Source organism: Eufriesea mexicana, unplaced genomic scaffold, assembly GCF_001483705.2.
Source record: "Eufriesea mexicana isolate 0111107269 unplaced genomic scaffold, ASM148370v2 scaffold555, whole genome shotgun sequence".
Lineage (NCBI taxonomy): Eukaryota > Metazoa > Arthropoda > Insecta > Hymenoptera > Apidae > Eufriesea > Eufriesea mexicana.
In genome coordinates, this window is record NW_016908695.1 from 218823 (window position 1) to 242385 (window position 23563).

Sequence of the window (23563 nt, forward strand, 5' to 3'; positions counted from 1 at the left end):
CCAACACCAAGCGACTCACGCTTGTGCTGGTCACAACCGATTTCTAAGGACTCTGTTTTGGTTGTCAAGGACCACGCTTTTATGCTTTCCTTAACCTACGCTTCACCTCCGCGTAGAGGAGTCACGCAACTTAATTTTGTTATATAGAATAACTTTTCGATTTGCTTCTAGAAGATATGGATCGGTTTACAATTTGTTTTTCTTGGCAATAGCCGATTCGCGATTTCTTTTGGTATCCTACACTATTCGCAAATAGTACTGGTTATCGAGACTACCAATGGAAGGTGTAACTGGTTACAGAGGTAGCCTATGGTTTCCCACTCTTCCTTCCTTCGATCTATAGCTAAAATATTCGTAAATAATAAAAGTCGATTTCACGAAGGAAGCATAGATCATAGAATCCATGTGAACGAGATATTACTTTATTTTTATTATATTATATTATATTTACTCTTCTCATTGTCATTGCCTACAATAAATCTCTGAAATTTTCGACCCAATTTTTCAGACATCCGGTGTATAATTTTCTCCTCCACCGTGATACTATTCGCAAATAGTACTGGTTAACGAGACTACCAACGAAAGGTGTAACGGGTTACAGAGGTAGCCTCTGGTTTCCCACTCTTCGCTCCGTCGATCTTGCCCTCGTTCATGGAATGGGCTGATTGACTTTTTAATTGAACCACCGCGCCTGGCAATTACTACTTGTCTTCCTTCTATCCTTCTCGCACTCGTTCTACATACTCCAACATCAATCGGTATGTCCCTTGAGTCTATCTTGGTATTCTTTGCAACGATTGGTCCGATCAATCTCTTCGAGTAGACACCATTGACCGTCATAGACAAATAGATTCGATTTACTAGGAAATAATTGGACGCGAAAAAATGATTTGGGTAAAGAAATTCAGGGAAAAATTGAAATATTTTTCGAGATATTAAAGGTTTCGATAGACGAGTGATATAATTCTCTCGATTCCCTTTCGCGAAAGGAATGCACGAGGATTGTGGCGAATCAGTCAGCGAGTGCAACCCTTCCTGGAAGTAGCACAGTGCATCAATCGGTTATTAAGGATGCAAGGCGTGTCCGTAGATCGCGATATACTGGCAGGAAGATAATTTATTGGATTACACGCGATATCTTCTCGGTACGGGTATAATAAAATGTATAAAATGTAATTTTGTACATGTTTAGACTATAATTACCCGTGCTCATGCGCTGGTATTAAAACATTTCGCTTCTAGAAATTTGTCGTTTTTGTTTATAAAGCGACGCGCTTTTAATATTACTTTAGGCGTAATCTCGAAACCGCTTCATTAAATGCAGCGATTCTTTTTGCTCGCGTTGAACTTCAGCGGTCGAATGAGAGACTCGGCTTTAAACGCTAATGATTTATCGTTGTATAATGAAGCATTAATTCGTATCCAAAAATGAACTTTTAAACTTTTCGATAAGAGCTCTGACAAAAAGTTCTGCGTCGAGGAAAGTTTGAAGAGGTCACATTAATAATTTCATTAAAAACCGTAACACTGTTAATTGTAAATAGTTTAGTGTACTAATTGTAACTTAGTACTGTACTACAATCTCTTATTGTATTAGCATATATCATTGATATTAACATATTATAATTAATATATTAGTGAAATGATTGACATTATTATAATTATAATTTATTATTATTATTTTTTATTATCATTATATTATGCTTATGAATATTATTATCATAATGATGTAATAATTAATATATAATAATATATTATTGTAGTGTTCGTTTATTGTTACAATTATGATTGCGTAATTTGCATTCTTGTAAAAAATAAACAAAATTGTTCCCTAACTTTAAATTCATTTTTATCGTTAATTAAATATTTTATATATCGAATACTCGCAAAAATAAAAACAACTTTAGTGCAATGTCTAGTCTGGAGGACGAAATTTCTGATACAACCATTCTATTCGGTTGTGCCAAATTTTCCAAAGCTTTGATATCTACCACGTGCCCGTATCTTTTATTTACGTGAAGTTTTCAACAATCAGTGTATTAAACAAGATCGTGATTACGATCTTTTCAATGCCAATGTTTAGCTTTAATTAAAATTTTCACTATATATAATATGCACTATATGTATATAATAACATTAAACAATGCTATATATGTAAATATAAAGACATATAACAACGATATATATATCGATATATAATATCATACATTATATATATAATAGCAATAACATATAGTGCCCTTATTGCATAAAATATATATTATTTTATTACACTTGTTATTCTTTAAAAGTATTAAATTTTGCATCAACAAAAGAACACGTAATAACCAAATTTCATACCGGATAAACAAAATACACCAATTAATAAATTAACAAAAGTCAAGAAACAATCAAGAAACAACAAATCTCTCTTTTGAGACACACGTATGAAAATTAATCTTGTGCGTCAATAAATAACAAATTTGTTCTTACATTTTGTTCATCAACATAAATCCTATTTTTAATTTTAATCTATACATCGCGAGAGATAAAGAATATACAAAAATTCGCAAGGTTTATTTCTTAACCTTCATCAGAAAATATATATATACATATTTTTTCAACGATTATCGTCATATTTGTGTATGCGTATTGAATAAATATATATATAATAACACAATTCATCGAATCAGGGAAAATCAAAGAAGATAATAACAAAAAAACAAAAATACATTATTTCAATTGTGCAATATAAAACAAATTAAAAAGAAGAGCGAAAGAAAGTTCAAGATAAGAATACCTATATACAAACTCTCATATTTTGAATACAGAATATACGAAATTTCGAAATATCAAAGTCCAAAATTTTTCTTTAGTGCATACCAAAAATATATCTAGAATATACTAGAAAATATACTAGAAAATTAGAAAGAAGTGCATACACTAGTAATAGTAGAGTAACAACTCTTGATAAAGTAGGGAAACTCAGTAAGGAAGTTAGGAGTCAGTCGACTGTGATTGTGAACCGATGGGTAGCTTACAATTAGCCTAATTTACAACACGAGTTCTCATAATTGGCCAGACACTCGCTAATTTGAAACACGTAGGCGATGTCTAACAAAGAAATCGAACGATGCCTATTGAAAAGAGGCACTGTCGTCTATGGGACATCCCGACTGACTTCTGGGCACCCCATGATACTAAAATCCGCGTGAGAACTTTTCGCTGTAGCTAGTAATGGGATTTGAACCACTTCGAGTCTCTTCGGTTTCAGATCTACGACGAAAAATTCGAATCGCTTCGAATATTATTCAAAACTTGCAATTCTTGGAAGCTTCGAAAGTTTTGATAGTCTTGGGTCTCGAGGTTCGAAAGTATCGAACATCTTGGCAGTCCTGACAGATTTCGGAGTCTCGAGAGTTCAGATAGCAGTTCTGGTATAATAGAATCGGTTCAAACATGGAAAAAGATAGCGAGTAGAGGAGAAAGGGATTCGAGTATCGAAGAGATTACGTTACATCATTTCGCTATCGAACTTGATGCTGTGTCTTCATTCTATTATACGACAACTGCTATCGAAGCTTACAACGCACCCAAATCTACCAGGATTTTCAAGACGTTCGATAGTTTCGGGATTCAAGACATTCGAGAGTCTGAAGTTTTAAGGCTCCAGACCTTCTGGACACGAGACTTTTAAGAATTTAAAGTTCCTAGACTCAAGACTCTGGACCTCCTAGACTTAGGAAGCTAGTCTTTGTAGATTCAAGAATGTAGATCTTTAAAGTTCAAGATTCAAGACTTTCAAAACTCTTAACTTTCTAACTCTGAAAATCTAGACGTCCAAGACTCAAGACTTTAAAGCTCCTGGACTTAAGATTCGAGATTTTATTGACTCTAAACCTCCAAAACTTTAAACTTCTTAGTCCCAAAACTCTAGACGTCCTAGACTCAAGTCTCTAGACCTCGTAGATTCGAGACTCTAGACCTCCTAGATTTAGATTCAAGAGCATAGGCCTTCAAAGCTCAAAATTCAAAACTTTCAACACTCTAAACTTCCAGGACTTTAAATTTCCTAGTCCCAAAACTCTAGTAATCCAAGACTCAAGACTCTAAGCTTTTTAAACTCAAGATTCGAGACTTTCTAGACTCTATACCTCCAAGAGTTTAATCTTCTTAGCCCCAAAACTCTAGACTTCCTAGACTTAGATTCAAGAGTATAGGCCTTCAAAGCTCAAGATTCAAGATTTTCAAAACTCCAAACTTCCATGACTAAATTTTCTAGTCCCAAAAGTCTAGACATCCAAAACTCAAGACTCTAAGCCTTCTAAACTCAAAACTCGAGACTTTCTAGACTCTAAGCCTCCTAGATTCAAAACTCGAGACTTCCTAAACTCTAAACTTCCAAGACTTTAAATTTCCTAGCCCCAAAACTCTAGACGTCCTCGACCTCCCAAACTAGAGACTCTAGACCGTCTAGAATTAAATTCAAGAGCATAGGCCTTCAAAGCTCAAGATTCAAGACTTCCTAAACTCTAAACTTCCTAGCCTCAAAACTCTAGACGTCCTAGATTTAGATTCGAGAGCATAGGCCTTCAAAGCTCAAGATTCAAGAATTTCTAAACTCTAAACTCCCTAGCCCCAAAACTCTAAACCTCCTAGACTCAATACTCGAGACTGTCTAGACTCTAAACCTCCTATGCTGAAGACTCTATATTTTCCAGATTCCAGATTCAAGGCTTTCAAAACTCTACACTTTCAACATTCTAGACTTCCCAAAATCACCAAACCTAGTAAAAATTGTAAGCTTCGAATCACATTGGAAACGATTCAAATTTCCACAGTCCGAAATCCTTGAAATCGCGCGATGATTAGGATTCGACCGGCTCATCGCTAATGGCAAACAGGGCCGATATCAGGGTACGGGTGGACGAAATCGATACACGGGGCAGAGTAACAAAATACTGCAGAGCATAGTCTCATCGAGCTGGTTTTTTGCGCGCATTGACAGACACGAGCGGCAGACGAGCTGTTCCACGACACGTGGAAAAAAGGGTGTCGCATAATCGATCGCGAGAAGTGCTTTACGTATTTCCCTGTCGTCTATCGGAGAACAATGAGTCCTGCCACGCGGGCGCGTGGGCAGAAAAGGCGAACGAACGGTCCCCATTATTTCGCGAGGGTGGGAACAACACACGAGCGTGCGTGCGAACCTAAGCGCCTGTGTTCTCACTCTCCAACTCTCTCTCTCTTTCTCCCTTCCATCTTTTATACTTTATACGAACCCGAGCCCCCAGCTTCTCCATATGCTTCTTTGCGGCGAAATCTTGGATATTTCCCAGGGAGGCGACATTAAAAGTGCAATAGCCCGATCTCAATGCGGCCTCGACGTTCGGTTAACGACCGTCAGAAATGGCCACGTTTTGGCTCGCCACCGCCACATCCAGCTAATAACAAGGAAAAAATAGAAAGGTTCCGAATGGCCACGGCAATCGTACGCGCGTCGTTTGTCCGTGGTTCCTTCGTTTCCGGACCGTATCGCCCGAAATCCATCAACCGGCATCCTCCATCGCGTTGTTAACCTAAACCCTATCGCGAGCTTCGCGAGTCGACCGTCTGGCGGCGCTGCGCCACGCTCCTTTGTGCCCTCTAGCGATTACGCGCGCTAAATCGATCGTTCTACCGTTACGCGCGCTGCGTTCCTCAGATTTAGCAGATTTATCCTCCCATTCGATAATGCACTTCGCGCGACATTACACCGGGCCCTCCTTCGAACTGAATCGCGTTTCATTACGGTTCCAGCATGCCTTTCTGCCCGACAAACCATTCTTCCTCCATACCAGATATTATCTTCCTTTAACTCGATTTCCACCATTCTTTACCAGCACAGTGCCAACTTTCGAATGTGCCCCATACGTAACTGCAGATGTTTACAGCTGCCCCGTGTTTGAGTTTTCGCTGCGATTTACGGGACGTTTCAATTATCCGCGGTTGGAATTATGCGTGTGTTTCCAACCCCTTTAGGATTATGTTTCATATTCCGCACTTTTTCGATGTGATTTTAGGTGTTTCGAATGAATAGAGGTTATGTCCAGTTCTTACAGATTTTTTGGATACGATTAATTTGCAAAACTATTTGCAATTTCCTATATTTTTAATTATTATAAGTCACGAGGGTACATACAGTGTACAGATGTTGTTTTAGGGGGGTTTAAAGGTAGGATACGAATTTAAAATTTAATTCTAGGAGTTCTAACGGGTTCTCCGAATTTATATAAAATAAAACAATACAGTAGGCCCCCCTGTAACATGAAATACATGTTCAACGTTATAGGGGTTTCGTGTTATACGAAACCAAGGGCGCAAAATGTTGGAAGTAAATAAACAGTCTTTTTTAAATATAAGAAAATAACGCGCATTATATTTTATTTAAAAATAACGGAATAGTAATGCTATGTTATACAGGGCCCTACTGTACCCTATTTTAATATTATTCCATATGCAATTCACGAAATATATAACTTATAATATATAATATTATAAAACATAGCAAAATTTCGTGCAAATTGCAATTGAAAAAAAAATGCACAAAAATCATTGCTTCAAGGAATGCCATTTTAGAACTTCGCAAGATGGCTGAAGTCTTAGAATTTATAACATTAGTTATCCCTAATTAGAAAATTAAGGAATTTATCACATATGTTGGTACAAAATTTTTGATTTTGTGTAACGTGTAGACTCAACTCCTTAAGTATTGACATATATTTCTGAGACACCCTGTATATGATTCGTTACGAGATATGAAGAGTTTTACGTGCGTTTGAACGTACTAAGAAATTAACTGTGACACGATTACAAATTAAATCTAGGAATTCTGAAATACATTTTTAAAAAATGTAAAACGAAAGAAATAACTGATAACTGATTATTATTTTATATTACCCTTCCATAACACACATCCAATTACATTCAATTGTGCTAAATATACGCTAATTCTTTTAAATTTATATAGAAATCCAAGTTTGTTTCTCCTTATGTAGACACAAAATGATCGTCACCCAATCTAACCTCAAATCTTCTAAAATCTCAAACATCCCAGGATTAAAATATATATTTCGCTATAAAATTAAATTATAAATTCTGCAGTAATTAATTACGAAAAAATTAATTTATTACGATACGTTAATTCTTTGAAAGGAGAATTTATGCAGAAACCCAATTCTGTTTCTTCCTATGTAGACACAAATTGACCATCTCCGAACCTAACCTCAAATCTTCTAAAATCTTAAACATCGCAGGATTAAAATACATATGTCGTTATAAAATTAAATTATAAATTCTGCAGTAATTGAAAATTGCTTTATTAGACACCGTTATTCTTTATTACTCAGTTTCGCAGAAATATGGCAAAAATTTCTAGGTTAGGATGGTTACTTTACGACACGAGAGCCGAGAAAATTGCACATTTACATTTTATACTCTCACCGCGACAGGAGGCAAACTTAATAATTACAAGTAGATGTTACGCAACGGTGCAAACAACGAAAGAAAAAGTAAATGTCACATAGTACCGCTGAATAAATCCTAGCGAAAGCCTGACAGCCAACACGAATGGAACTCCGCGTTAACCCGCGAAGAAATCGAAAAATATGGAAGCAACGGGCAAATGAATTACGCGAATCACAGCCGAAAGGCTATTTCGAAAGACCCGGAACGATCGATTTCACGACGCGACTCTAACCTCCGAGCAGATATCGACTTCGCTCAAAGATCCCCGTAGACATGGAAATCTAAGGTAAGCTACGAGGCGTTAAAAAAGAAAATACACGAGGAAACGAAGAACGTAAGTACAACATACGAGTGAAAGTAAATATACACGGTATAAGCCAGTCGACCGCCCAAGTGGTTCGGTGGAAAAAATAAGAGTACCGCCTCGTACCCGCTAGTTAGTCTTCCCGCCGCGAGAGCGGCGGCAGCAGCAGCTGTTGGAAACCGTGCGCGTAATTTCGAGGGATTAGCCGTTACCTTACACCGATACGACTCGTACGCCCCGTAACGAATACCGGATATAGAAATACCCTGAGCCAGCGCATTACTTTATACGCCGCTACCTGGTAGCACTGGTAGCGCTTAGCGCGACGGTAGCGCCTCTGGCGGCCGCCTCGAGGTCGAAACTCAATCCGACGCGAGGCACCCGGCGCCGACTCACCAGCCACTGAACCAACGCGAATAACTTAAACACCGTGAACAATCCATTGTTCGCTAGCTCGTTTCTGCTCCAACCTTGCCTCACCGTTCATACCAAATCTTCAGATAATACTATCAAAAATACCGTGTCACCGTGATCTTATCCTTCGAGCAGATGTATCTAGGACAAACATGCGTGCGATCTGGAACCTCGATACAACGATTGTGTCGTCGGATCAACCACTCGCGCTATAAAGACGTGCCACGCACGTCGAGATGCTTTTGTTCCGAAGCTGCCAGCGACGTGTGTACCACGTCGATAGGCATTTGTCGCAGAAACGAAAACGACGTGTCCGTCACGTCGGCTAACAGTTAGATCGCAGACGCGATGCGGCGTCAATGTAACGTCTTATTGAATGTTATATTGTAGAGGGCGACACGGCAACCGAAAGTTAAATCGTCAGGGTCAGTCGAAGTCCGCGTTCGTAGTACCCTCAGACCTCGCCGGGCTAAGGGGTCATAAACGGATAAATTCAAGAAGCGGTCATTTTCGACGAGGTCATCAATGCGCGGGTGATCTTTATGCGCGTCACCTTGAGGAAAGGGGTTCCTCCACCACGGTCTTCGGTGAGGGACTTGTCCTCTCTTTAAGGTGACCAATTCGCGGACCAAAGGAACGCCCTTGGTCCTATTTAACCGTTTGAGTCCCAGAGGCTTTTGGAAGAACGCGGTGGAAAAACGCGGAACAGCGCGATAACGCTTGCCTTAGTCGAGTGCGAAGAAGTCCAAACGGTGCGTTTGGATAGAGCGCTTGTTTAATTTTCTGTCGAAAAATCGCAATCGTCGCGATAGCGCTTGTTGGTGCTATGTGACGTACGTGCATCAGCAAAGTTGAGCGCGCCATTTCGACTGAAGAGCGCGATCGCGCTGCTTGGGAGTCAAACGGTTAATAGTAAATTCCTGGCATACCGATTAGGATGAATTCGACTTTACTCGTCGCGTGATTGGAGTGTCCAGGTAGTAGCGTGGCTCGGGTGATTAGGCGAGTATCGGAGGAGGTGGTCGATGGAGCGATATAACCCTGGTTTCTGCGATTCTAGAAATCGCGATAGCGCTATTTTTGAAGTAATCTCCTTGCTCGATAATTTTATTCCGAGTCAGATTATTTTATACTTTATCGGGGATGGGTTTGACGGAATCGTTGGGACGAATAGATGAGCCCGTTCTGCCGAGCTCTTTATGCTGGCTGATCCCGACCCAGGGCGTTGCACGTGTTATCGTCGGCGGTATTGAAATCTACAACCTGAACGTATATACGCCTTTGCCCGTGTCACTCTTTCAGCCAGGCTCCCCCGTGCAGCCTGGAAACGTGTGCTTATGTGCATGAAGGGAGAATGAGTACGCGATACGCACGGCGTTAAGTTACATTCATACTGTGTTTGCTACGCGGCCGTACTCTTTCAAACAGCCTTACGGGAAATTCCTATTAAACAACGATGACGTTAGGTCGTTGTTGCAACTCTCGTCCATGCTAATTCACCTTTCAGATCCAGAGAATAGACATTTTTTCAAATCTATATAGGAAATTAAATTTATTTAAATTATAATTCTTCAGTTATTAAATAGCCTCTAAATAAGATATCGAGATAAATTGAAATTAAGAATTCATTTTTAATTTCCTCCAATATATGGAGTCTGTTTCGATCCTAATATGTAAATATTTGGAAAATGTAACCAAGCATAGAGAATTAGAATTATTAAAAATTACTTTTTTTTTTTTATTATTGACACTAGGTTTACGGACACTGTCTGTATACCTATTTCTAAGGACACCTATCAAATTGACAGGTAAAGGAAACCACGTGCCTCTTTTTTAACGATTAGTTTAATTTAAAAACAATTATATATTATATTAACCCTTTGCACTCGACGATTTTTTGGCTAAAGAAGGATAGGAGTTCAAAGATTTTCTGTTACAAAGCTGACGATATTTTTCTGAGCAGGAATAAGAAATCGTGTGATAATTAACACGTAGAATTATTTGATTTCGATACCTCGCACACTGTTGCATTATCTGAAATTTGACATATTTATGAATATGGAGCTTCGAAATTTTATCAAACAGCGACTGAAGGGCGCCTCTCGAGTGCAAAGGGTTAACAGTCTTAATATAAGTTAACTAAATCTGTTACCGTCGTATAATTGGAGCAACCCTTCCGAAACTCCCTTCCAAATTGATGGGTTCCGTAAATCTAGTGTTAAGTGAATGATTCTACATGAAAAGTGAAATATTAAAACCTTTGATACTACTCATTTATAATAATAAATATCTTCAAAGAATATACCCACATACAGAGAATTAGAATCAGAACCGCAAGATTCGAATATACGTAAAGAAATCTGAATTGAATGACATTTGAAAATTTCCAAATGTCGACATAAATATTTTGAAGATTACCAATATATGCAATAAAGGAACAAACTTGCGCACGAAAAATTAGAAAATTAGAAATTTTCCATAAAAATAAGTTAATAAAACGAAATTAAATTAAATCCTTTGCGCTCGAGAGGCGCCCTACATATGATAAAATTTCGAAACTCGATATTCGTAAATATGTCAAATTTCAGAAAATGTAACGGTGTGCGAGGTATCGAAATGAAATAATTCTACGTGTTAATTATCACACGATTTCTTATTCACTGTTCAGAAAAATATCGTCAGCTTTGTAACAGAAAATCTTTGAACTCCTATCCTTCTTTAGCCAAAAAATCGTCGAGTGCGAAGGGTTAATATAATATATAATTGTTTTTAAATTAAACTAATCGTTAAAAAAAGGCACGTGGTTTCCTTTATCTGACAATTTGACAGGTGTCCTTAGAAATAGGTATGCAGATAGCGTCTGTAAACCTAGTGTTAAATAATTATATATTGGAAGAAAAATCGCGAAGACGAGTGCATGGTTAAGGCGATAACGTGGAATGCGGAATTTTTAATGAAAGTTTTAAAAGATGATTTAGGTCGCGGTTTAATTTCGCGGTCGACGTCTCCGCAGCTGGGACATTCGTCGAAAAATACAGAAAACTACAGGAAATTAGAGAAATAAAAAATTTTGTATATTTACGTATTACAAGTAGTATTAAACACAAATCAATTTCGACAAATTCTGTGCGTTTTAATGTCCATATATCGACTAAATCCTGTACAGAAAAGTAACTGCGAAACGCTAAATTTGCTCTGTCGAAGTCTGTCGACCGCAAAGTGTTAATGTTAATAATATGGGAAAAATTATCCGCAAATTCTTTTTATCCCATAAGTTTTACCTGCTTACGCGAGAAAGGAATACGTTACATTGACAACCGAAATATGGAAATGAAGGATGACGAGTGTGGTTAAGACGATAACATTGAATGCGGAAAACGGTGGTTTACTGTTAATAATTTGGAAAAAATTACGTGATTTTTGATGAAAGTTATTTGATCTTTCTCAAAATTGTGTCATTTAATTCCAACACACCTAATACTATATCCAGTATTCAATTTTTATTTTTTTATTTTTTTTTAATTGAAGGCTTAACGTCGCATCGACAACAAGGTCATTAGCGACATATATTCAATTTTATTTAACATTTAATTTAATTTAATTTATTAATTTAATTTTATTTAACATTTAAAACAAAACGAAACAAAGCGACTGCCAGACAAAACGAACTCTTACTCTCTTTTAACCAAAAAATCATCGAATGCAAAGGGTTGAGAATGGAATCCAACTTACTTTGCTTCACTATTTTACTCGAAAATCGAAATATCTTGACCTGCTACTACGGACTTATTTAGAAAATGAGCAATAAATAAATAACGTGGCAGGAACAGGTGGAAAATTGGAAAAAGAATTCCACGGAATACTAGAGATGGAGTGGAATTCTAAAATGAAGGATCGAAAGCATCCCATAGCCAGTGAGCAAGAGCACACGGAGGCATTTTGGTGAAAAGAGGAAATATCTGGAATTCTAGGGTACGGTAGAAGGGATGGAGGGAACGGAGCCTATATCAGGCAATAGCTTGATCGGATGGCTGCTTCTACACGTTTAATGTCTCCGAGCAGATAAGTAAGACAAAGTCACTCGTTCGTACACCTGCTACGAAGAGAGAAACACCACTGCCCGTAAACGAGAACCTTTACTTAGCACATTATCGAGGCTGGTAATTGACCAAATTACTGATAAGAAATTGCCCGTGGATTTCTGAGAAAATCACTCCTGTACTCTCGTGCCTTGCCTAACCGAGCAAGAAGCGACAAAGTGCTTGACTTCGAGTCGAAGGTTGAAACGACGATAAAGGTAATGGATCTTCTATTAGAGCATCGAATACGTTAGAGAATCCTCCACTCGCCACTTTCCATTCTAATCGAGATTCCAGCCACACTACGCTTTGGTATTTCTACCTAAATGACACCTAAGTGAATTAGGAACTTATTAAATTGAGAAGATACAGATTTCAGAAAGGGGAATAGGCAAGTGGAGGAAGAAGAGGAAGAAACATTTATGGACTCTCTTTCTGGTATCTCGAGCTTAGATTTATGTAACGAGGCTCACACGACCGAGGCTAAACGATTATCTGACGATTCTCAACGATCGTTAAATTCTAGCCGATTTCTTACGGTTTTCTTTGTGATACCCTGCTCATTGCACACTATGACAGATGTACAATTTGTAATATCCAGTGAAAGTTAATTCAGGCGTAAATATTGGGTTGGCAAGAAAGTAATTTCGGTTTGCATCGGTAAATAATGTTATGCTTAGTTTAGTTATTCTTTTGTCAATGTTAGAATTTTTTTCTTTTCAGATGTGGTAGTCGATACCTTTAGGTTGCTATTTCGTGAAATTCCGTGTAATTTCGTTTATAACTGTCAGTTCACGGTCAGTCTTATCATGGAGTGCAAAAATAAGCATTTTCGACACATTTTACTTTTTTATTTTCATAAAGGCAAGAATGCGACTGAGGCTCGCAAAGAGATACGAGAAGTTTATGGTGTCGATTGTTTAACAGAACGCACGTGTCAGAATTAGTTTAAAAAATTTCGTTCTGAAGATTTTTCACTGAAAGATACCCACAACGTTCTGGTCGACCTTCTGAGATTTACGCACTTGGTTAAGTTTTTTGCAGATAAGGACCAGAAATTCTATGAGCGCGGGATCATGAAGTTACCAGAAAGATGGCAAAAGGTCATCGAATAGAATGGAAGATATTTGACCGATTAAAATTTTATTTACCGTATAGGAAAAATTGAGTTTTATTTTATACTAGAAAACCGAAAGTACTTTCTTGCCTACCCAATAGAAATCGGTGATATCGTTTTTCCCTCAGAGAGGAGCATTGTGCATCTCGAGTAACGTTGCCGAGATTATGCTTGAACCTGGTGATTCGGAGAGAATGTTTGGACGCTGTATGATCACAATGTTCCGAGCTATTTCACGAAGCCTTACCGCTATAGTATTCGATATCAATCCGTGACACGAGGCGGATAATATCGTTACCGCGACCTTGTTTTCCCTGATTGGATTGCCCTCGTACTTGTATCGCTACAGCTTACTCTTCGATACACTCTGTCGAAAAAGTCAAACACGAAAATGACAAAATGCAGTTTTAATTCCAACTCTGAAGAGTGAACGAAGAAAACGGTAAATGTCATTTTCGATCATTTTAAAACAGGAGAGAAAAATAGGAAAAGAGAAGAAAATTCGGTAATTCTAATTGTATGCTTTGAAGAGAAGAAGAAGAAAATGAGAAATGCAGATTTAGATCATTTTAATTGGAGGTATGATGTGCTGAGAAGAATAAAAGAGAGAAATGCTAAATGCAGGTTCGATAATTTTAATTATATATAAGAATATAGGTAAATGGTAAAATATAGTCTTCGATAATTTTAATTATATGCTCTATGCAAAGGATAAAAGAAAAATTATGGTGAATGTAGGTTTACCAAATTTATGTAATAATTGTGATTTTATAGTGTAGAAGAAAATAGTGAAATTCAAGTTTCTGTATTTTTAATCGAATATTTTATTAGAAAAGATAAGAGAAAAATGGAAAAATGGAATTTTTCGATAAATTTGCATATTTTATCAATATCTTAAAAGACGAAAATGATAAAATACAAGTTTTGATCATTTTAATTATATATAAGAATATAGGTAAATGGTAGAATATAGTCTTCGATAATTTTAATTACATACTCTATGGAAAGAACAATTAAAAGAAAAATTATGGTAAATGTAGGTTTACCAAATTTACATAATAATTGTAATTTTATAGTATAGAAGAAAATAGTGAAATTCAAGTTTCTACATTTTTAATCGAATACTTTATTAGAAAAGATAAGAGAAAAATGGTAAAATGGAATTGTACGATAAATTTGTATATTTTATCAATATCTTAAAAGATGAAAATGTTAAAATATAAATTTCGATAATTTTAATTGTATATTCGGAAAAAAATAGTAAAATTTTAGTAATTTTTAATAAATCGTATCAATCATCTATGAGACTTTTATATATAATAAATAAAATTCTTATATGTGACTTAAATGTATTGGAATTTTACGATAAATTTGCATATTTTATCAATATCTTAAAAGATGAAAATGTTAAAATATAAATTTCGATAATTTTAATTGTATATTCGGAAAAAAATAGTAAAATTTGAGTAATTTTTAATAAATCATATTAATCATCTATGAGACTTTTATATATAATAAATAAAATTCTTATATGTGACTTAATTGTATTGGAATTTTACGATAAATTTGTATATTTTATCAATATCTTAAAAGATGAAAATGATAAAATATAAGTTTCGATAATTTTAATTGTATATTCGGAAAAAAATAGTAAAATTTTAGTAATTTTTAATAAATCGTATCAATCATCTATGAGACTTTTATATATAATAAATAAAATTCTTATATGTGACTTAAATGTATTGGAATTTTACGATAAATTTGCATATTTTATCAATATCTTAAAAGATGAAAATGTTAAAATATAAATTTCGATAATTTTAATTGTATATTCGGAAAAAAAGATAGTAAAATTTTAGTAGTTTTTAATAAATCGTATCAATCATCTATGAGACTTTTATATATAATAAATATAATTCTTATATATGACTTAATTGTACTTTTCCAACATATTTACATTGTCACATGTGATAACAGAAAATATTATACAATTATAGTTGTTTGTCTCTAATTATTGTCACTACTATCGAGATTTATTTTTTCAATTTATATCTCTCGACATTGATAAAACGTTATTAAATAATACCTCGAGGCATTCCAGAGAAATACTGAAAAAATATTTTAAATAAATTTCTGTAAAATATTATAGTAACTTTCATACTAAACTAGTTACGAAAATTCTGCGAAGAATCAAAATATATATTAAATTTTTCTTCCCTTAATTATAAAAAGAAATATTATAATGTCATGGCACACTGTTTAAAAATCACTGTTCCGATCCATCGAATATCGATTTTGACCCTTTTAATGCTGACAACGATATATCGTGCACGTGTCTCGCTATTTGCTTAGATATAAAATATTTTTCAAATTTTCTTTGCAAACTTGAATAAATTATTACGAGCAAGATTTTCGCCAAAAATTAAGATTTTTTAATCTTTACTCCATTTTTTCATTACCTAATGACATACACATTTTTAAATTTTGTAATTTCGTAATTTTTAATTTTCTGCTAAATTTTAATAACGCATTTCTCAAACTTTATTTTTCTTTTCCAAGCTTCACTAATTTAGGTCACCACTATAATTCCTTCGATTGGCATGAAAGAAGTATTAAAAATTAAAACTTTTAAAAATTTTATAATCCATAGTATTACAAAATTGTACGATATTTTATAATATCAGAAAATTTTGCAATACTATAAATTACAAAATCCATAAATTTTAATTTCTTTCATTTCTATAATTATACAAATTTTATAATATTAAAAATAATTTATATCGCATAAATTAAGAACCATAAAAAGAAATCTTCATTCGATATTCGCAACGTTGTCATTATGTCACACTCCGTCTTTAAACTTGCAGAAATAGAATAAAAATGAAAATAATTCAGCCTTCGAAAATTACGAGAAATTCATCCACGAGTAAGACCAATCGAGAGACACTAAATTGAGCAAAAGATTGGCAAACGATATCGCGGGACGAGATTTAAAACGTTGCACTTCACGTATTCTCGCGACGCACGTCAATAATGGATCGAAGTGCATCATCGATCAATACAACTGGATTCACGTCCGCTAAAATCTTTCTTGTGTTCGCTTGTTATTCATCTTAGCACATGTGCCGCCAGCATTCAAAATGTTTGCGTGTTTGTAGCGTGAATTGAGCTTCACCTCGTTCACCGCGTCATATTCGTTGCAAATTTTCGCTATCCAGGTCGGCAGAGTGCAGATCGAGGAAAATTTCGTAAGAATACTCGATACAGGTGTAACGATGTTCCCGCAATAATCCCGTTGGAGCACACGTGCTAGGTTCTGTTCGATAAGCTTTGGTCTTTCGATGAATGTGGAACGAAAGAACTATGAAAAATAACGAAGGGTAATTGGAAGCAAATGTAATTGACCGGTTTGTTATCATCGACATACACGAGGTGGAGACTGATTACGTTATCAAAACATGTGTTCAATGTGTGTAAAAATAACAGTTGACCACCTATTGCCAGGAAATATAGCGATCTTACGATGAATCGAATATAAAATTTCTGGATAGCCGAATTTGCTTCCCCAAAGGAGCTACACGTACATAACGAATGACAATGTAGTATTCTTATATTTTTATGTAAATTGAGAAAATAAATTGAAAATTTTATATCGAAAAAATTAACGATCGATTTAAAATGACATTTTACGAGATTAATTTATAACAGTGTAATTAATTAAATTATTTCCTTTATTTTCGTTTCAATCGTATCTGAATTATCTCGTGAATTTCCTTCGAGATAGTATCAGAAGGCTTGTCGAAACTTTGTTTCTTTACTCTGTATCGATTTTACGGACAATCGAGATCGAATTGACTGTATTGTATGCGAGTGACCAATATTTTTCCAGAAAAATTATTTATTATACATTTTTTATTATACAAAAATGTAAATTGGAAACTGTCATTTCCAAAAAAAATGATCGACCAACTCACAACGATACTTTTATATCAACAAAAGAATAATATTTTTATGCAATGTCATAATTAATTGAATTATATCATTTATTTTTATCTCAATTGTACGTCAATTATCTTCCCCGGTACAGATATAATTTCAAAAGCTTTTCGATCCTTTATTTCGTCACTTTATATCGATTCCGTGAACGATCAATTTGTCCAAAAAATTACAAATTCACGTTTCATCGCGTAAACCAAGAAACTGCTCGAACTGGGTACAAAATCTATCTCAGAAAAGGAAAAAAAAAATTATCAATCACTTCGAATACCTTCATACGATTAATCCTTCGCATTGGACGAATTTTTGAACAAATTTTTAAAGAGGTATACGAGTTGAAAAATTTTCAGCTATAAGGCTGATAATATTTTTCTAGCAGTAAGTAAATGAAAGAAATGGTATAATAATTAAAAGTTACATTACCTTAAATTCCATATATTAATTATTATCGATCTTTCAAATTTTATAAAATGGTGACTGAAGTTCACCTTTCGAGTGCAAAGGGTTAAAGGAATAATCGTGATTTTACTCGATTCCATAATCAACCATTTCCTTTTAAATTTTTAATTACATTAAAAATTTCTCCGAATTAATAAAATTATTCAGAATTTCGAATTTGCATTTCGCAACTTCGCAGCTCGTCCACGGTTATCCGAAATTGGACTGAGAAATCAGTGAAAAATCAGGAATTCGATGACGAATTGCACGAAGCTATCTAAGCACATCCTACCTCGCGAAACTAAAGGAAACGCGGTATAGCAATCGTGTTTTCGATTTATCATTCGAAAGGAAGGAAAGAGCGAAGAAACGGCGTGCTGGATGGAGTATCGTTGGAGAGGAGAGAATCGAAGGAAGATAGAGTAAGAGATAAGAGAAGAAAAAGAAAACGGAAGAAAGTGGAACGGTAACGAGCGTGAGACCCAGACAGTCTATGCGCTCGTTGCTTAATCGAAGGAAGTCTCATTCAGAAAGCATTTTAATTGCGCGTTCGGCTTATCTAAAAATGCCGGCTTATCGACGCCGTATCGTCTGATTTTCCAATTGACAACCCATCGTTCTCGATAACCAGCCGGAGCAACAAAATTCCCTCATCTGCCTCCGCATCCGAGGACCAGGCCGCGATCCTAAGTTCCGTCCGTCGCTCACGTAATATCGAACTCGCTGCTGTCCTTAGACAAAACTACTCCATATCTCGGAAAATAAGAGATTAGATCACGCGGCGAGTCGATGGCTTCAAAATAAATACCTCGTTCGAGTGGCGTTGTATCGGAGATTCTCGAATCTCTAGATACGCGCGCGCGCGTGCGTTCTCGAAAAATATGCAAACGTAAAAATACGAACGGGTGACGGGGAATTTTCGTGACACCCGAATGATCCCCCGAGAACCAGCATCGTAAATTATTTATCGTCGTCGAAACGCGATATCGAGTATCGAGTGCGCGGGAGAAAAATTGCGTAATATATCGCGCAGAATTATCTTTCGACGAGTTTTCTCGAAACCGTGCCCGTCAGTAATTTCGAGGGAAAATGAAATAATTTCGAGCGAAAATTAAATAATTTCGAGCGAAAATTAAATAATTTCTGAGAGAAACGTGTATTGGAGAATTTCGTAGAATCGATCGAAGATTTTCGCTCGCGAAATAGTTAGAATTGCAGGTTGACGAAGGATCAGGACGATGGTGGACAGTTTTCAGCCACTGGCATCGATAGAACGTTCAAGAACGCATGGGACATAGATCTTCCCCAGAGTGCAGAGCGAGTGGAAGGTAAAGTCTCGTTTTATATAACGTAACTTTCTCGTTGCGTGTCGTAAAACGGGAAATATTAGTTCCAGGTTATACATCTATTTGCATGGTCCGCGTAGTGTATCGCTAGTACCCGACGCTTCACCCCCTGCCAGCCGAAGCACCGTTATCCAAAGTACACGCAACTCGACCGAGAGTCTCCATCGGCTTCGAATACGCGTTCCTAGGTTCTAAAGGTGTCGTCTTTTGGACCAGCGAAAACGTCACCCATTCATCGAGCACCAAGGCGGAATTGTAGAGACGACAGGACGAAACGGTACACACGGTTAGCATATACGATGATGTACGTTTTCGTAGGCACTAGAACACTTGAGAGCGTGCTGGGAGACTTACATTTGGTTCCGCGTTAGACGATGTAGATTGACGAGATCGTGAAGAGAGCGCGTAATCCGAAGCGGACGTCATCCCAGTATTCGTATACGAAAACCTTTGTCAGCCCGGAGTCAGGATCATTCACCACCGGTTGTCGCGTGCGCACTCGCGACCACTACCACCAACAGCAACACTGCTACCGCACCACGGCTACCACGGAGCATACAGAAGGGGTGATCGACAGCGGATACCGTAGACGAAGAACCGAAACACCGTGTTGATCACGAGCCACGAGAAGGTACGTTCAAGTATCCGAATACCGTGGCGGACACGTCGAGATCGTTCTCTTATCCGATCCCCTTGGAACCATCTTAACACGATCACGCGGCTAGACTATCCCGATGGAAAGAAACGGGGCCCTCGAACGACCCAGCGGGATCGCCTCGAGGCAAAATCGAACGTCCTTACACGTCTGGATCACCACGACACGCTCTAAGACTGTTTGGGGAGTCGGTGAAAATTAAGGAAAACGGTCACTCACGTGCTTAAAGTGAGACGCATCCAGGCGCGTTGCGTCAGCAGCGTCGACGCATCGCGTCGGGCTGGCCTTCTGGAGCTACTTTCAAAATCCTTGCATCCAGCGACTTCTTTATCATTCGATTCTCATCCACCACTTTGCAATCTTCCGTCGACGACACGGATCGATCCCCCTCGCACTGTTTCGCGGTCACCTTGACAATGTTACTCTTGCCGCGTTGCGATCGATGATCAACGACAGGGTCAATGTACCAGGTGTACCCGTGGTCGGAAGGGAAACGGTGGTCTCGCGAAACACGATGTCACACGTTACACGGTTGCCTCGCACTTGGCCTGGACCAAGTGGACGACGATGGACCAAGAGCCGAGGGGAAACGCGCACTGGCAGACGTAAACACTAGCTCGCGGTCGATTCCCTCGCACCCACCACCGATCCAGCAAATCGACACGCAACGGGATAAACTCCTCATTCGCATCGGGCACTTTAGCTGACGATCGTTCAACCCCCGAAACGTTTGATCCTCGAACTCACTTTCTCGCACTGGTCTTACACGGTGGTATACGGAACGGCGACAGTAAGAACCCCAGCGCAGCGCAGGTAGCACGGAACCACTGGGCGCAGTTGGATTTGCGCCAACATAGTCGCGACTAGGTGGCCCGGTGCGTTGCTGGGGATCGTTGGCGCTCACCCAAAGTGGCGTGTTAGGATGCGACCAGGGTGAAGGCAAAAAAGCCCCGAGGAAAGAGAGAGAGAGAGAGAGCTCCTTTCGGCGCGAGGTGTCCTCGGTGTACACGACGGTCGACCTGTGCCCGCAAGCTTCTTCCCGCTTTTCCCCCGACACGTCGTCGTCGTTGTTGTCGTCGTCGTCGTCGTCGTCGTCGTCGGAATCGAAAAGCGAGAGAAAAAGCAAAGAGATCGATAGCATGTCGTCGTTGTTGTCGTCGTCGTCGTCGTCGTCGTCGGAATCGAAAAGCGAGAGAAAAAGCAAAGAGATCGATAGCCGTTGCGAGCGTTCTTCCCCTTGGATTCGTTGCCAATGCCGCGTCCGCGTTCGACCGTTTCACGATCAACACGTAGCAGCAGCAGCAGCACGACGCCGTTGTCACTGCACGAGCACAACTACGACGTAGCGGCGGCGGTGGCAGCGCAACAACACGACGACCGTAGAACGCGTAGCACGACGATATACAACCGCTGCTTCTGAGAGTCCCGGAGGCTCGGAGGCGCGCGAGTCAGCCCCACTAGTGTTCGCTCCTCGCTTACCTGGCCGCTGCCCTGCTGCTTGCCTAGACCGTACCCCCACCCCTCTCCTCACACCCCTCCACTCCTTGCGTACACGAGGCTGCCCCTCCATCGCTCTCGCTTTACCCCCCTCTCTCTTTCTTACTACCCCCTCCTACCGCTCTCTCTCTCTTTCTTTCCCTTTCTTCCTCTTTCTCTTCTTTCTAACCTCCTACCACCCTTTCTCCACTCATCTCCACCTCTCTCGCTCTCTCGTACTCTTCCTCTTTGCATCTCCGCTTGCTGCCCCGTTAGACCCTTCGGCGAAAGGGTACCCTCTCGCAACCCTACCGATATTCCCGTCTCTCTGCAGCTAGACTCACAGTGTCCCACCTCTGTCTACCGTCTATGTACCAACGGCCAAAGGTGTTACGCTCTGCGAGAAAAGTCCAGTCTGGGGTGGCCCCGAGACGGGGGTTGCAGGGATAGCCAGTGTTCCGAGACTAGGTCTCTTGGTAGACTTTGCAACTCCGGTCTGGCGACTGTCGCCAGACTTTGACTGCATTCGTACCCGACTCTCGCATTTCATGTATTTGCGTTGCTTTTCGACAGACTATGATATCCGATATCCGATACCCTTTTATCGATAAATCTACGTTTCCTTTAATAAGTCGATTGCAATCGCTCCGTCCAAGTTCGCTGATCGCTTAGACGAACAATGTCTTAGTTTTCCTCGAGATTCGGAACGGTGTCTGAACGTTTGTCTCTGGCTGTTCTTTATCGGAATCTTCGTTACCTTTTTGTTTTTCCGCTATTTTATAAAGCATGAGAGATTGTAAATATTATAACGACGGTATTTAAGAGGTAATTTGAAAATAATTATGATTGAGGTAACGATTAGAGTAGAGGTGCTCTCTCTGATGAGAGTATGAAGAAGAATCGAGTAGTTTCATTTTTCAGACAGAATTCGTTGACAGTGCAATCGATTTTACGAATTTGATTTTTCATTGTTTACCATGTTTCTCTAATGAATATTTCGTTCTTATCGGTTTTACGATGTGGTCACGGTGTATATGTGACATTGACTATGTAAAATGTAATAATAAAAAGATACGATTATTGGAATAGTTGTCACGGATAAAATGTTTTCCACCATGATGATCGTGAGTAATATTTATAACACTTTCGCGATTATTCGGATGAGTAATACCGAAAGTCGTGTAAAAATGTTAATAACCCGCAGTCCTACCCAATTCGCAACACGATAACCTCGATAATTAATAAATTTATCGGTTGGAACTTTATTTTGTGAAAAAAAGAAATATATGTAGTCGCAATCTTATGATAGTAATAGGAAAGAGAACGTGAAACGAGTGGAACGAAGAACGAAATAATTCCAATAATTAATAAATTACTTTATCAAGGCCACTTAGATAACGGTAGCTTTATGATACCTAGCGATGAGAGATTGAAACGTGCAGAAAATGAAACAAACAACGAAATTTATTCTAAATAAAAAGTGCAAATATATATTATTATACAAACATTCCGAAGTAATTTGTTATTTTAATCAATTAATATTTTATAACCTCAAAAGTCACATCTATGGCAATTATAGTCTAATGAGTAGGCTATGAGTAAAACTAAATTTGTTCTACCATATATCAACAATAATTTACGTTCCAAGTAATTTGTAATCCAATAATCATAATTAATAAATTAACACTTCAAAAGTCACATTTATGGCAACTATAGACTAATGAGTAGGCTATGAGTAAAACTAAATTTGTTCTACCATATATTAACAAATAATTTACGTTCCAAGTAATTTGTAACCACTTGATCATAATTAAAAAATTAAAACCTCAAAAGTCACATCTATGGCAAATATAGCCTAATGAATACGTGACTATTAGTAAAACTATATTTGTTCTACAATATATTATATTATCAAATAATTTACGTTCCAAGTAATTCGTAACCAAATAATCATAATTAATAAATTAACACCACAAAAGTCACATTTATGGCAACTATAACCCAATGAATAGGCTATTAGTAAAACTAGATTTGTTCTATCATATACAGGGTGTCCCAAAAAAACGTATACACACTTTAATACCTTATTCTTTCAAATTCATATTAATTTATTATAATAGAAATATAATTTATTTATAATCACGCAAAGTGTGTATACATTTTTTGGGACACCCTGTATTATCAAATAATTTACGATCTCAGTCAATTCGTAACTCAATAATCATAATTAATAAATTAAAACCCAAAAGTCAC

At 37.6% G+C, this 23563-nt stretch overlaps 1 protein-coding gene across 1 annotated transcript in view; it reads right to left on the reverse strand.

Annotated features, from left to right (window-relative positions):
• LOC108545773 (fibroblast growth factor 17) overlaps window positions 1–20146 on the reverse strand; it is a 150933-nt gene extending 130787 nt beyond the window's left edge. Inside the window, exon 1 of the mRNA XM_017897555.1 lies at window positions 20054–20146. Within this exon, the coding sequence (XP_017753044.1) occupies window positions 20054–20073 (20 nt within the window). The 5' untranslated portion in view covers window positions 20074–20146. The remainder of the gene's footprint in view (window positions 1–20053) is intronic.
• Between the last annotated feature and the right edge of the window lie 3417 nt (window positions 20147–23563).